This window comes from Triturus cristatus, chromosome 11 (assembly GCF_964204655.1).
Source record: "Triturus cristatus chromosome 11, aTriCri1.1, whole genome shotgun sequence".
Lineage (NCBI taxonomy): Eukaryota > Metazoa > Chordata > Amphibia > Caudata > Salamandridae > Triturus > Triturus cristatus.
The window spans coordinates 204691573-204707291 of NC_140594.1; the positions used below are offsets into that span (position 1 = coordinate 204691573).

General features: G+C 43.5%; 1 protein-coding gene across 3 annotated transcripts in view; it reads right to left on the reverse strand.

Annotated features, from left to right (window-relative positions):
* The window catches only part of SSH1 (slingshot protein phosphatase 1), a 441967-nt gene that overhangs the window by 161437 nt on the left and 264811 nt on the right, over positions 1-15719 (reverse strand). For all 3 annotated transcript variants that reach the window (XM_085636457.1, XM_085636458.1, XM_085636459.1), the window contains 2 exons: positions 14607-14728; positions 1971-2039 (listed from right to left, as the gene is read on the reverse strand). In XM_085636457.1, coding sequence (XP_085492583.1) covers positions 1971-2039; positions 14607-14728 — 191 coding nt within the window. The remainder of the gene's footprint in view (positions 1-1970; positions 2040-14606; positions 14729-15719) is intronic.

Here is a 15719-nt window from a genome sequence, read left to right on the forward strand (position 1 = left end):
AATATCGGTTCAGAAATTCAATGATTATCTTGTGAAGTTCTTTGGTTGTGAGAGCTGCTTCATGAATATGTTGCAGTAATAGTAGAGAATTCATGCCTTTCCGAGTGTGACATTGTAGAAATGGCACAGTATGTTAATCCCTGTTTTTTTCAGTGTTTATCCAGTAACGTTTGAGAGAGATTTCAGATCCAGCATCATCCCAACAAGTATGAGGGTGGTGACATGGAAGCAAGGAATTTGCAAAGAAAACGAAGCATGAACAACTGTGTCCAGAGGAATGCTACCCAGGAAATTTGACAGCTTCTTCCAGGGAAAAGACCTAAAAGTCTCTTCATAACAATGCAGCAAAAGTCTACTGTATGTTTTTGCTCATTAATGTAGTACTAAAACAACTGTTTACTAGAGCTAGTAAGGACATGTTCAGGTGCTGTCTTTACTGGCTGACAAAATGGTTTCTGCCAGTGATCTTTATTTGAAATGTATTATTGCTGATCATGGACATGGGCCAGCTCTAGGACAAATATATTTATGCTACAGTATAACGCAAACCAAGCTGTGAAGCAAAGGGTCGCTGAACAAGGAGAAGATTCAGATAGTTTATAAAGAGGTGACATGTTGATGTGAAGTCAGATAGGTAGTCCTATAGGTTACTGTATTAGATAATCTGCTGTAGTAACTTGGGGGGGTGGGGGGTGCTTTTAAGATTATATATTTTTCTTATGAAGGGTAGGTTGGTGATCAGATGGAAGTTGGTGAAATCATTTGGGTCCAGAGTTGTTCTACAGAGACCCATTGTGTATAGGAACCAGGCTGGACGGTTCCTTGGCTTAGAGAAGAATTGAGGATGATGAGAAGGATTGTAACATGAGTTTAGAATTTCCTCGTCAGAGGACTTCGCTTTCAGACAATACAAGATGTGGCTCGCTGTGTAACTGGACTTTGAAAGAAATCAACTAGGGGGTGGACGGAAGGTAGTGCAGATGTCCGATATGTGTTGTGAGAGCGGCACCTAATTTTCTTAACCTTCTCAGTCATGAAATGATTAATGATGAGATGTTAGGGTCTGGAAATGATAGGCGTAAAGATGCTGACTGCCATCTTGTTGGCAGTCGTCATCCTCCACAATCAGACCTCAGAAACTCTGTGTAAAGCATAAACTTTTAACAGGGTTGATAAATGGTCATGCAACTAATTTTCCTACTGCTAGTTTTCTATTTTTAGTCAACAGTATCCTGGAATCTGGAACGTGTAGTTTGGCTTGTCCCATTTTAAGTATGGATGTACAAGTATCCGTGTGTAGAAAGAAGGGACTGGTTAATAAAGTTGACATCTCTGTTTATGCTGACTTTCTATGTCAGATGTTGTTATAGCGACACTTAAATCTAGCACGAGAATGAGCAAGTGATTGCCGATCACAGTAGAAATTGTTTAATTTTTCAATTTACTACAGTATGTGAATAAAAGCAGTAAAGGACAGTGTTGAAGGAAGAAAGTGGCTTTTTTCAAATGTGTTCAATTTAGCACGTGGAACGTATACTCTCTAAGCAGAAGTACAAAATCAGCATTTGGGTTGTATCAAAATCAGAGATCAGAAAAAACGATATATACAACGAACATACACTGACTCTTAGAAGAGTTTGGTGTGCTGAATAGCAATATTGAAGCAGGTTCAAAAGAAGTTTGCACCCAAGGATACGAAGTAGGAAGGTATAACAGTTCATAAACTAGAAGTGAAGATGGGTGAGAATCAAGGTGGGCATATTTCAGACTCAGACTATTTAAGTAGCTTCATAGTATTCTCTTACATGAGTCCGAATAAAAGCATTGAGCAAACTTCATTCCAAAGAGGAAGCAGGACAAATGGTTGCTCACTACTCACCTACTCTAGATGTTTAGCTGCAGAACAAGTCAATACAATTACTTAACATGAAAACAGAGAGCTATTACTTTGTTTTTATTTTGATCCATACCCATCTCCATCAAGATGTATCTTGGTATCACTCCAGAGGTGTAGCACCATTCCAATGGTACACTGCTTGCTGTTGTAAGAAAGAAATCAATACTTTAATTTAGAAGTATGAGTCATGAATGATACAGGATCTCAAAAATCTCACAAAATAGCTAGACTGCTTCTGTCAAACATGGTGCATATACTTTACATCACAGGTAAGTCACTATTTGCATCATACCACAGTATCACACATTCTTTTCAGCACCAGCCAATTATGAGCTACAATGCTATGGAAACTATTCTCTCTGAAACCTTAAGATGAATGCTATCAACCAGAATACACCACTTCTAATCTCCAACAGATATGTTGCCATCCTGCCCACTGGAAATGTAGTGATGGTATTATGAAAAAGGAAATTCAGAACATAAATACCTACATTTTAAATTGTTTGAGGATATGACAATTTGATATATGTTCGCTTTCGGGAGCAAGATGAAGCAATTTCACAATATTCTGCACTTTAACAATGAAAACACTGGCTGTAAAACATACTCATTACCTTCTTCCATTACAATCAAAAGTAGAAAGAGTTTCCAGAACTCAACAGCTGATTTTCTTTATGACCACAGTACGTGCCAGACACGTAGCGACAGCTCTCTTTCTCCATTTATACCTTTCATTTGAAGTGGTATTAAACACGTGTGGTTTAACATTATTGTACCATTAACTATAAAGTAATTAAGACTGCAATACTATTATTCCAGTGGTCTCATTCCCCATTGACACTCTCCGTAAGCTGTCTTTAGTGTCTGAATAATTCCACGTTGCCGTCTTCTGCTCATTGCACAATTTGGAAAATGTTCAAAGACGATCAGTAACATTTTCTCCAGAAATGTTTATCATGCGCATTTGTTTACCTTTTCTATTAAGTATGTATTCAGAAATCCCTCGAAGGTTGTCTCAAATATCTGTTGAAAGCACATCAAATCTGTACATATCTATAACTGTCCTAATGTCTGAAAGTTGGCACTGCCCAGATCTTTGTGCAGTCATTGTGGAAACAGATAGGAGATTTGGGTGAAAATAGAAGTATGTGCTGATTCACTTCTGGAATAGACTCATATGTTCCCATCCTGGTCTAGGCTGTAAGCATGTGCTACAGCATACAAGTATCTTAGTCAATAATATAAGTGACCTTCTTTCTTTACCAGAGAGTCAGCCTAATCTGCTGAGCACACCTCGAAATTCAAGGTTCTTACCTCTCAGGTGGGGTGACCTATGAGAGAGTAAGTTCTTTTACTCATCCATAACTGGGGTCTAGGCTACGTGCAATAAAATGAACAAAAGTTCTTCTCTATACAGATCATCTCTCTAAATGATCTGCAAGAGCTCACTCAATGTCTACTTCAAGGACATAATCGGAGCGTGCCTGATGCACATCCTCCAAAGCCCATTACTCTGCTTTGTAAAGTACTTGCTGTGTAGAAAAGGAGCAGCTGGTTCTGGTGAAGGATCTTCTCCGTTTGTTTTCATTGGTCAAATTCCACATTTAGCACTGGGCATCATTTCTCCCACACTTCACATAAGTTTGTCTCTCACAGTCACCGCTGCCAATGTCTTCCTACTTGATGTCAGCATTCACAGCATTACTTATAGAATATGCTTGTGTTGGACTGCAAGCCCAAGCCACAGAACAACACAGGTAAACTTTGTTCTTGTGAAGTCTCTAGATTAGGAGTCCCCAATTTCCTGTTTATAAAATGGTGCAATGGAGGAAGTGACAATTTTGCGAACATTACAATTGTGTTGGAAGCCACCAACCCAGCTCCCTTTGATGTGACATGCATCAGCTATTAGTTCCTTTGATGAGGTTGGGACATACACTCTGGACAATAGTTATTACAGAAAGACGGTTAGCAAATCTGACGAATAAGAGAAGCTGCATAAACCCTACTAAAGAGCTTCTGTGTGTGTGACTATCAATCACATTATATCCATCTCAATGAAAGAATAATGCCTCCGTTTGCCAGGTCTTTTTCAGCTGTTTTGTTATGCTGTGGCAACAGCAAAAAGAGGAGCAGATTAGTGGAGCTTTGTACATTGTATGTTCAAAAAGTGGACATCTTCCCGGTAGAGGACCAGACAACAGTACTTTTACTAAAATGACTGCAGAACTGAAAGGGCACAACAAAAAAGTTACAAATTGATAGACTCTTTATTGGCAGTACCTGGAAGACAAAGAATTAAATAAACATAAAAAATAACTACGTAATGGAGCTGACCCGACAACAGCAGACTTGAGGCCATTAATTTTGCATGTAAGACACTACTCGTTCAATACATGATCTGTGTGAGTACCCTATTTCTTCCGTTGTTTATATATTTATGTCATGTATCAAGCACTAGTACACCCCTTTAAGAGTTTCTCAGTGACATGTAAACTGACTAGCAAGGTAAGTGGTAAACGGTAGTCCTTTACAGGTGTTTCTCGAGACACAAAGTTTTACGTTTTTTCCTGACATTGTGCGACTGGGGGTGTTTCCTAAACAGCCAGGCAGGGTGATCTATTTTCTTAGGGGAAAGGACAGGAAACGTGCTTCCTCTCCTTCTTTCCCTGTTATATTTTGGCACTTAGATGAGTACTATGTTTGCGGAGTGCAGCAATCTTGTAGTCAAATTTAAATCTTTTACTAATTTTCGCAAAAATACCATAAGTTATAGGATGAACAATTCACGTGGCTGTGAATGTAATTCTGCCCTTCATATTCAATGAGGGTAGTTTACTTAGAGCAAATGTGGCTGAATATAGAATTTGGAGTTGGCTTGAACCAACTTTGCGGCAGCATTCTGATTGATCATATGCAAGAAAGGCGCTCCCTTTGTCGCATTTTAAGACAAAGGATTTCCACAACACCGTCTAGACCATTTCAGAGCCTAGGTAGCAGATTAACAGAATTGGATGCAAGTGTTTTACTGAACACTCTAAAACGATTAAAAACAGGTAGATGCTCATGCAGAAATGGGAGGGATCATTAAAGGATGTTTTTCAAATTTAATTTCGAGTTCATGCACCAAGTCCACAGGGATTGGTACATTCTCTAATTCCCTTGACCATAAATTGTTTGGGAAAAACAGCGGCTCTTCTCCCACTAACAACATTTCTTCTATTGTCAAAATTTCACTTTCGCAAATTTCAGTCATTTACTGTGCAGCTTTGACACCTGGCCACTGGATATCATCTACATTTATCAGGATAGAGTACAATCTGAGTGTCGTAGACATACATAAAAACTTACTAAAAGACTGAGTATGTCTGGTCAGTGGTTGGTCGTAAATGTTAAACAGGATGGGAGTCAATGTAGATAAATAAAGAAGGAAAATGCTACTTACCAGTATGCATCTGTTCTTGGCATGTAGAGCTGCAGAGTTGTACACTGTGCGTAGATCGCCATCTGGTGTTGGGCTCGGATGCTTGTCTTGGAAGAGTCTTTTGTAGACACGAGATAGGGGACTCCTCCCTTGAACGATAGTGCGCATGGGCATCGACTCCATCCTCAGATTGTTTTTCGCCATGATGGGAAATGATGGAGTCAGTAAGAAGTAAGAGATGTCCATGTGAATGTATCTAATTAAGGTAATACTGGAACAGTTACAGGTTACAGGGAGGCGGGTGGGCGTGTACAACTCTGCAGCTCCACATACCAAGAACAGATGCATACTGGTAAGTAGCATTTTCCGTTCGAGGCATATGAGCTGCAGATTGTACACTATGCATAGGCTGTACAGCAGTGTCTCCCCTAGCGGCGGTCACCTGTATCTGTTGCAGTAGTTTGAAAAAGTGTTTTAAGAACAGCCTGGCCTACAGAAGATTGTTGGTTAGCCTGCAGGTCAACACAATAGTGTTTGGTGAAGGTGTGTGGTGTAGACCATGTTGCTGCTTTGGAGATGTCATCTAAGGGAATGTTCCCTAAGAATGCCATGGAAGCCCCTAGTTTGCGTGTTGAATACGCTCTAGGGGGATTTTGTCAATGTGCGTTTAGCCTTTTGATAAGCATATTTGAATGCATTTTACTATCCACCTCGCGATCCCAGCTTTGGAGATGGGGTTACCTTTATGAGGTGGGGAGAAGGCTACAAACAGCTGTTTTGTCTTTCTAAAGGGCTTAGTCCTGTCAATGTAATAAAGTAGGGCTCTTTTGACGTCTAGTATGTGAAGAGCTCTCTCTGCCACAGAGTCTGGGTTTTGGATTGGTTAAGATGAAAAGCTGAGATTACTTTGGGAAGGAATTTTGGATTTGTTCTGAGAACCACTTTATTACGATGTATTTGTAAGAATGGTTCTTGTATGGTTAAAGCCTGGATCTCACTTACCCTTCTGAGAGAGGTAATTGCGACAAGGAAAGCTACTTTCCATGTGAGGAACTGAAGTTCACATTTATGTAGAGGTTCAAATGGGGGACCCATGAGCCTGGTAAGAACAATGTTTAAATTCCACACCGGAGAGGGTGGCAGTCTGGGAGGAATTATTCTTTTAAGGCCCTTCATAAAGGCTAATTGCAGGTACTCTAAATAGTGACAAGTGTTGTCTGTTTTGTAAATAAGCAGCAAGTGCTGCTAGATGTAATTGTATGGATGAATATGCTAGATTACATCTTTGTAAGTGTAGCAAATAGCAAATGATGTCTTGGATTGAAGCATCCAGCGGATCAATCTTATTGTTATTGCAGTAGATGACAAATCTTTTCCATTTTGCTGCATAGCAAGCTCTAGTAGTAGGGCGTCTGGCTTCTTTAATGATGTTCATACAGTCCGGCAGAAGGTTAAGATAACCGAACTCTAGGACTTCAGGAGCCAGATAGCTAGATTCAGTTGACCTGGATTGGGGTGCCTTATCTCTCCATGGTTCTGCGTTAGCCATGTTGGGGAGAGGCGTAGTTTTTGGTGTGGAACTACTGAGAGTTCCAGTAGTGTTGTGAACCACGGAAGCCGTGCCCATGTGGGAGCCACCAGGATCATCTTGAGAGACTGTTGTCTGAGCTTGCATACTACTAAGGGAATTGATGGGAGTGGCGGAAAAGCGTATGCAAATCTGCCTGACCAGTTCATCCATATCGCATTGCCTTTGGACAAGGGGTGTGGAAACCTGGCGGCGAAGGTTGGGCATTTTGCATTTGCGTGAGTGGCGAGCAGATCTATGTCTGGTTGGCCCCACATTCGGAAAAATGGTTGAAGAACTTGGAGATGAAGTTCCCATTCGTGTATCTGCTGTGTCTCTAGACTTAGCAGATCCGCAATTTGATTGTGAACTCCTGGAAGATGTTCTGCCAGAAGGTATATGTTTTGTGGAATGGCCCATCTCCAAATGTTTTATGTGAGCTGGGACAGCTGCAAACAATGTGTGCCTACTTGTTTCTGTATGTAATATATGGCTGTCATGTTGTCTGCCGGACTAGGACAGTTTTGTGCTATAGATGTACTTGGAATGATTTTAATGCTAGAAATATTGCCAGTAATACTGGGTGATTGATGTGAAGCACTTTCTGTTGCGTGGTCCATTTGCCTTGAATTGTGTGGTTTAGGAGATGGGCTCCCCAGCCGGTGAGTGATGCGTCTGCTGTTAGCACTATCTGTGGATTTGGCTCGAGGAACAGCCGCCCTTTGGAAAGGTTTTGTGTGTTCCACCACTGCAGAGAGCGATGTGTGCGGCTGTCCATCAACACCAGATCTGTAATTTGACCTCGAGCCTGGTTCCACTGACGTGCTAGGCATTCCTGTAAGGGGCGCATCTAAAGTCTTGCATGAGGTACGATAAAGATGCAAGAGGCCATCATCCCTATGAGTTGCATGACTACCCTTGCTGGGAGGGAATGCTGTGGTTGAAATCTGGAAATTAGTGTTTGCATACTGGCTATCCTGGCTGGATTGGGATATGCTAGAGCTCTGGAGGTATCTAATGTGGCCCCTAGATACTGATGTATGTGAGAGGGCTGAAGATTTGACTTGGGGTAGTTTACTGTGAATCCCAAGTCGTGTAGCAGCTGGATGGTTGGATGAGTGTGATGAACACACTGGTTGAATGAGTTGGCTTTTATTAGCCAGTTGTCGAGATATGGAAAGACATGGATTTGTTGTCTTCTGAAGTGTGCTGCTACCACTGCAAGGCACTTTGTGAACACTCTGGGTGCAGTGGTCACCCCGAATGGAAGGACTTTGAACTGATAGTGTTGTCCGTCCACTATGAACCTTAGATACTTCCTGTGAGCAGGGTGCATGGGAATGTGGAAGTAGGCATCCTTGAGATCTAGTGTGTCAAGAAAGTCGCCTTGTTGAAGTAGTGGGAGGACCCGTTGGAGAGTGATCATATGAAAATGATCTGATTGAATATAGAGATTGAGGGGTCTGAGGTTGAGTATTGGCCGTAGGGTCCTTTTTGGGGATTAGGAAATACAGCGAGTAAACCCCTGTTCCTTGATACTGTCAGAGAACTAGTTCTATTGCCTGCTTTTGAAGCAGTGAGAGAACCTCTTGTTTTAAGAGCGTGAGGTGCTCGGTGGACATTGGACGCTGTTTGGGTGGTATGGTGGGTGGGGTTGCTGTAAGTTCCAGGCAGAAACCATACTGGATAATTTGCCTTACCCACTTGTCTGTTGTGATGGAATCCCAGACAGGTAGGAACTGGGAGAGTCTCCCTCCGACTGGAGTGGAATGGTCTGGAGGGAGTGGAGGGGAGTCACTGTTCATTAGTGGGGGAGGCACGAGTGTTGTTGTTACCTCGGCCTCTCCCTTTGTTATTTCCCCTGTATCCGCCTTTAAAATATCCTCTGTTGGGGGATGTTTGCATGGTGTTTTTGTAGGAAGAGGAGGCGGTGTCTGTTCCAATGTTTTTGGATGCTTCTCTATGTAAGGAGCGACGAAAGGAACCACGTGTGGATGGAGACTGTAATGCTCCCATGGATTTAGCAGTCTCGGTGCCCTTTTTCATCTTCTCTAGAGTGGTATCTACAGCCGGTCCACAAAGCTGTTCCTGATTGAACGGCTGGTTGAGGATAGTTGCTTGTACCTCCTGTTTAAATCCTGACATGCGTAACCAGGCATGTCGTCTGAGTAGCACACTAGTGTTAATGGACCTAGAGGCTGTGTCAGCTGCATCGAGGGCTCACTTGATTGATGCGTTGGTTATTAATTTGCCTTCTTGAATTAAATCATTTGCCTGGGTTTTGTATTGGTCAGGTAAATGTTGTAATAAGGTTTCTAGTTGGTCATAGTGAGCCCTATTGTACGTAGCAAGTAATGCTTGGGTGTTGGCTATGCGCCAGTGATTAGCTGCTTGGGCAGCAACTCTTTTGCCAGAAGCATCTAGCAACTTAGATTCCTTATCCGGAGGTGGTGCGTCACTGGAGGTTTGTGAGTTGGCACGTTTCCTAGCGTTAGTTACCACTAGTGAGTCTAAGGGTAGCTGTCCTTTGATGTAGGTGGGATCATCGGGGGCAGGTTTATATTTTTTGTCAATTCTGGGATTGAGAATTCTAGCTCTCACAGGGTCTTTGAATATGTCAGGGCATGTTTAATGGCCCCTTTTAGCATTGGCAGGATTTGGACCGTCTTCTGTGTCTGTTCGAAGGTGTCTAGGAGGAAGTCCTTGTCTGCAGGGTCTGAATGCATCTGAACACCATGGTAGACAGCAGCTCTATTTACAAGCTGACCAAAGCCAATATTGTCATCTGGTGGAGATGGCTTCGTTGAATATGGCTGGGGATCAGGGAGGTCTGGGGGATCTATTTTGTCATCATAATCGTCCCAATCGTCCTGTGGTATGTCTGTGTCATCTTCAGGGTCAGTGAAAGGGTCATTGTTGCCTCCCCCACCCCCTAAATCATCATCGTCATCCTGCGGTGGTGAATGTGGTGGAAGTTGTGGAGGCTGTGGAGGAGAGACAGACTTAGGAGGAAGAACAGGCTCAGGAGGAAGGACAGGAAAAGAGGGTCTTATAGGTGAGGTGGCACAGTCTTTTTTCTTCACAGGCACTGCAGGAGTGTCTGTTGTGTCCACCTTCCTCTTCTTGTGTGGAACAGCAGCCACATGTCCTGTTTTGGGGTCTATATGGAGTTTTTTCTGCTTCGGATCAACAGAATCCGGTCGAAAAAGTTCTTCCTCCTCTGTAATCGCTTTCGGCGCTGACTTCTTTGGGTCCGAGCGGGGTTTGGATTTCTGCTCCGAGGCCTTAGGAGGTGGTTAGGGGGGCCTTTGGCTTGGCTATGGAGACGGAAATCTTTTTTCGGTTCCGAAGGGTTTAGTTTCGGACCCGATGGCTTTTCGTTCGGTGTCGAGGTAGTCGGGAGTAGGTTGCTCTCCCGTCTTCGGTGCCGAAGGTGCCTGCGGGACACTGAGATGCGGTTTGCTCAGTCCCGAGCTACCAGAGGGCTTGTCCTTCATCTTCGGAGCTGGGCCCGGGGGCGGGGCTTCTGAAGCTTGTTTTTGGTCGCGACTGGGGACAGCAGGCGAAGTCTTGACCAGGGCCTTCTTTTTTTCGGGTGGAGTTGGGGTAGGGGCAGTTGTACTCACTCTTTAACCAGGAGTGATGTGGTCGTCTGAGTCGTCTGCTTCGGACACGGTTGCCAGGACCTCAGAATCTTCCTCCGGAACATCAGGGCCTTCATCGAAGATGCCCGCTGGTGCCGGAGCTGCTCGCTGCGCCTTGATGCGTCGTCGGGCCCGGCGTTCACGGATGGTCTTCTTAGATCGAAAAGAGGCGCAGGCCTGGCAATTGTTCTCGTCGTGCTCAGGCGAGAGACACAGGTTACAGACCTTGTGATGGTCACTGTGTGGGAATTTCGCTCCACACTGGGGGCATTTTTTGAATGGAGACCTTTCCATGAGCTGTAGGCCCGAACGGTATCGATAGGCCCAGCGGCCCGCGTCGACGACTGAAATCGAGTAGCTCAGATGCGCATCGAAGATCACGCGATCGAAAATAATACCGTCGAGTTGTAGATAGTTTGCGCGTTGGAAAGGTTTGGAGAATAAGGTGCCGAACCAGAGCACAAAAGTTACATCTGAACCCAATGGCGGAAAAAAACAATCTGAGTATGGAGTCGATGCCCATCCGCACTATCGTCCAAGGGAGGAGTCACCTATCTCGTGACTGCAAAAGACTCTTCCAAGACAACAACAACGTGCAAGCATCCGAGCCCAACACCAGATGGCAATCTATGCATAGTGTACAATCTGCAGCTCATATGCCTCGAACCTTCAATTCTGACAGCTTTCCCTGGGAGTGAAAAGATTGAAGTTGCCTCGCTTACCAAAGGTACAAACAGTTTATAAACAGTACCCTCAATACCTATCTCCTGAAGCTTCTTCAACAGCAGACAGTGGTAAATTTTGTCAAACGTATCTGACAGATGTAAGAAATCAGTGCACTGGTGCCACTGACATCTAATACTCTCTTAGAGATCATCTTGTACCAAGACAAACACCATCTTCTGTTCAGGCAAAAAACAGCCAGGTAATTATGCAAGATGTCATGATCTTCAAGGTAAGATCCAAGATGGAAAACCACTGGAGAGTGCAAGATTTTGTAAGGAGACAGGAGTAGGAAAATTGGGCAGCAGCTGATCAGCCAAAGTTGCTTTTCTTCAATAGCAGTTTTACCAACCCATGCTTAGATGGAACCAGTATTCACCCCAATGTTAGGACTATATCTATAATTGGTGGGGACTATATCTATAATTGGTGGGATATGACACACAACCACCTTATGAGAACTTTGCAAAACTGTCACAGGACAAGGACCAGTCAGAGAATCTGAACTTAAGGAACAGAGGGTGTTAGTTAAGCTTGACTCATTATAAATATTAAATGCCACCCATTCATAGTTGGTTGTGAGCTGCACACCTCTGGGTTGAATCAAAATATGAATCTATTAAAATAATATATCTTTGAAAACAATGAAATAAAGAAACAACAAATTGTACATCCTGGTCCTTTTTGCAGGGTCTCCCCAGATTATTGCCTTCTATTGCTGAACCCAATTTTGATGGCATTAGGACCCTGTGCACTTTTCTCAGCTAACCAGTGGTAAAGTGTTTGTGCTCTCTCACTAAAACATAATACAATTGGCCTACACCTAATTGGTACATTTAATTTACTTGCAAGTCCCTAGTAAATGGTACTACCTGTACCCAGGGCATGTAAATGAAATGCTAACAGTAGACCACCCACCCACTAAAGTAGCCGTTTAAAACAGATATTGGGCTTGCCACTGCAGCTTGTAGTGCCTAAAAATTCCTTTTTAATACTTATTAGAACATTGGAATGTTGAAAACTCCACTGAAGACAATGGAAAAGCAGCGGCCTATATAAACTGGTATAGGCCCACTGTTCTCAATATTTAAATGATCTAATACACAGCCTCTGCCTTTCTCTTTACTCTGCCTCTACAAAATATATGGAGTGGGTAGGGGATAGCGAAAGGCAAGGGCTGTGCTGCAGGGCATGCTGAAGCATTCCCCATCCCTCTTCACGTAGCTCACTGAGTCACTGGAGCCTTGGAAGGGGGTGCGGGGAGGAGGAGACTCAGCTCCTGGGTCTCCCTGGCTTGGCTAAACGAGAAAACGCAGTTTAGCCAGTCCCAGGGAGAACTAGGGGCTGACTTTAGCCCCCTTCCACAGCTATTGCTATGAATGGTCAACAGCTACCGACTGTGGCCCTGCGCATGGCTGTTACCTGTTGAACAATCTATGCACACAAGGAGTCTATTGGGAGTGAATAACCCAACCAGAAGCGTACTGCTCCCTATCGATAGAAAACACACATAAGTATGTCTAGTTGTGAAAAGAGTATTTGTGTACGTGAAAAAAATGTGCCTCGTTTGGACAGGAACCTTCACCCACCAGAGTGTGGCATGCTTCATCACTGGGTTTCACAGCTGTTGAACAATCATAGCAATAGCAGTGAAACGAAAGCTTCGGAGCCTCGGAGATTTCAATCCCCTCAAGCTCCAAGAGGCCTTCGTTTTACTAATTGGGACATTCTGCCCTCAAGAGGAGGACTATTCTAATAGCCATAACAAGCTATATCAGACATTAAAGGCCTGCTCCCTTGTTAAAGGACCTCACCGAATGCTTGAGTGGGCCTTTAATGGCCAGTATAGCCCGCTACAGTGGGATATAAGGCTATATAAGTCACGCCCCAGAATTAGACCCCAAAAGCTCCTAGAGCAGGGTACATTGTATTTAAAAAGTAGGACATGTGTGTTTACCAGGTATAAATATTGGACCTCCAGAGCTGCTCTTCCTCAGTACACTCTGTGACCTGTCTTGTTACCTATAGGACTGCCCTGCTGCTTGATGTCTGCCTTATTCCCCAGAGGATTGCCCTGCTGATACCAGAAGACTACCCGGCTGCCTGAGAACTGCCTTGACCCCCTTCAATGAGGGCTGCCCTGTTGCTTGAGGCCTGCCCTGATCGCTGAGAAGGAAGGCTGGACCTGCTCCTTTTTTCCTAGGCTTCACGAGTGACTCCAAAGCTCAGATGGATGACCAGCTGTCTGAACTACAGGGACACAACAAGCTACAGAGGCCTCCCTGCACTGGATCTGCTTGGTCCTGGAAATACACCTGCCTGAGCCCTGTAGGTCTCTGCTGCAGCGAGCTCCTGATCCCCAAGAGGTGCCTCCCGAGGTCCTGGCCCTTGATTGAGCTCCTCCTGTAAAGAAAGGTGAAATTCTGATGTTGTGGGCTATTTACGGTCGCAAACGGGCCCATTTGCACTGAGACTCTGCCGCCCATGGCGATCTACAACGCAAATCTCCGGTAAACCCGACTCTTTGCGCTACAGTGACCCCCAGCGACGACTGGCAAAGCAAGATCCACACTCTGTACAACAGCAACAGCAGGCCGTGGTAACCGCTAATGTGAAGCGCCAGTTCCGACTGTCTGCAAAGCTTGAGGATCTTCGCGCTAAATCGACAACCATCCGATGCACTCTCCCCACTCCTTGTGGCCTCCACCACCACAAATGGAACTCTATGTACCGGACTTTGAGAAGGAAACATTTTCAGCAGGACTAACATGGTCTCTGTATCCGGAACGTGCTCCATCACAGTCGGCCTGAACTTGAGACTTTCCACGGGTCCAGCACGACCAGATGATGGGGAGTGGAGCCCGTGTGCGTTTAGGCGCTATATTTTCTTAACGATTTGAAACTGAATATCTCCAGTTCTACTGATTGAATTTTTGGGGTTGGTGTCATTTTATTTATTAAAATGTACCCTAGTTTTCAAAAATTGGCTTGAGATTTTTCTTATGTTGTGTTTTCACTTTATTACTGTTTGTGTGTTGCATAAATACTGTACAGTTTGCCTCTAAGTTAAGTCTGACTTTTTGCACCAAACTACCAGAGGGTTAAGCACAGGTTAATTTAGTGACTTTTGTGGTTCACCCTGACGAAGATTGTGGTTGTTGCCTGAGTGGGGCTTCCACCCCTCTCAACCAATAACCCAATTGTTTAGACAAACCAACTCAAAACATAGCTATTAAAATACTGGAGACATTTCTTTGTGATAAACTATTTGTTTATAGTTTTGAAGGTACTCCTAAATACTTAGTTTACAAGAATAATTAACTTTTCAAAATTAACTACATTTTATGATACCTTTCTTTACTGGTGAAATCCACTCCCAATAAAATATTTTCTTCTGTGTCTTGTCGTCCGCTGCTGTATACAACCACCATGTACCGCACTCTGTCGGAATACACACTTTCCAAACGCACAGCCTGAAAAGGAAAAACAGACAAGTTAATCAACTTTCACTTTTTTTTTTATATATTAAGAGCTGGTGAAAAGGTGGGCTTACAGATATGCATGATCCTTCTTCTTCCTTCTAATGTCCTCTAGAATCTATATTCCAAAAATGATCCCCTCATGCTAAAGGAAGATTATAGAATAACATTGTTTTAATCGGTCAAGGTGTAATTTTTCTATTTGCCCAGCTCTAAAATGTATTTGCATTTGGTTGGTAAAGCTCAGACTCCCAGGACACGACTGTACTACACACCAAGAATTGATCAGTCCAGAAACCCCAGAGAAAAACACACATGTAAATTATTGGTGAAGCTGATTAGTGTCCCAATTCTTACAGATGATGTATAGGTCCTACCCTTTATAGATATTACAGTCCCATAGATGACATGTGACTGGAGGTGGCACTTTCTGACGATTGTGCTACAGAACATCGATCCCCAGAATATCATGGTACAAGAATATCAAGGACAGAATATCTAAAGGTAAGAGCATATAGGCAGGTATAGGTTTAGTATTCACAACTCCACATCTATGTACTTAGAAGATATAAAGCACATAGGTACGTATACGTGGTTAGGTGTAGAAAATCTCGACTTGCCTGCAATCATTTTTTTTCAATATATCTCATCGATATTCTGGGGTAGATATTCACAACATGCAAGCTGTTATTTCCTGTTCAGGACCACCGGGCTTTTCCTGACGATTCCAAACAGAACAAAAGTATGTCAGGTACTTAAACCAACCGCTCTATGTCTGTCTAAGGTTTCCATCCGCAGGTTGTTGACAGTTCGCCTGACTCTAAATACAGCAAAAGAACCCAGTCTGCCAAACTCTAAATAAGGCCCTTAGCTTTGAGAATGGCAAGCGATATTCATGTATCGGTATCATAAAATCCAGTTTGAGTTTGTATGGCCAGGGGATGGATATAAGCTAACGTTTATATTTAAAAATGTTTTTTGTTTC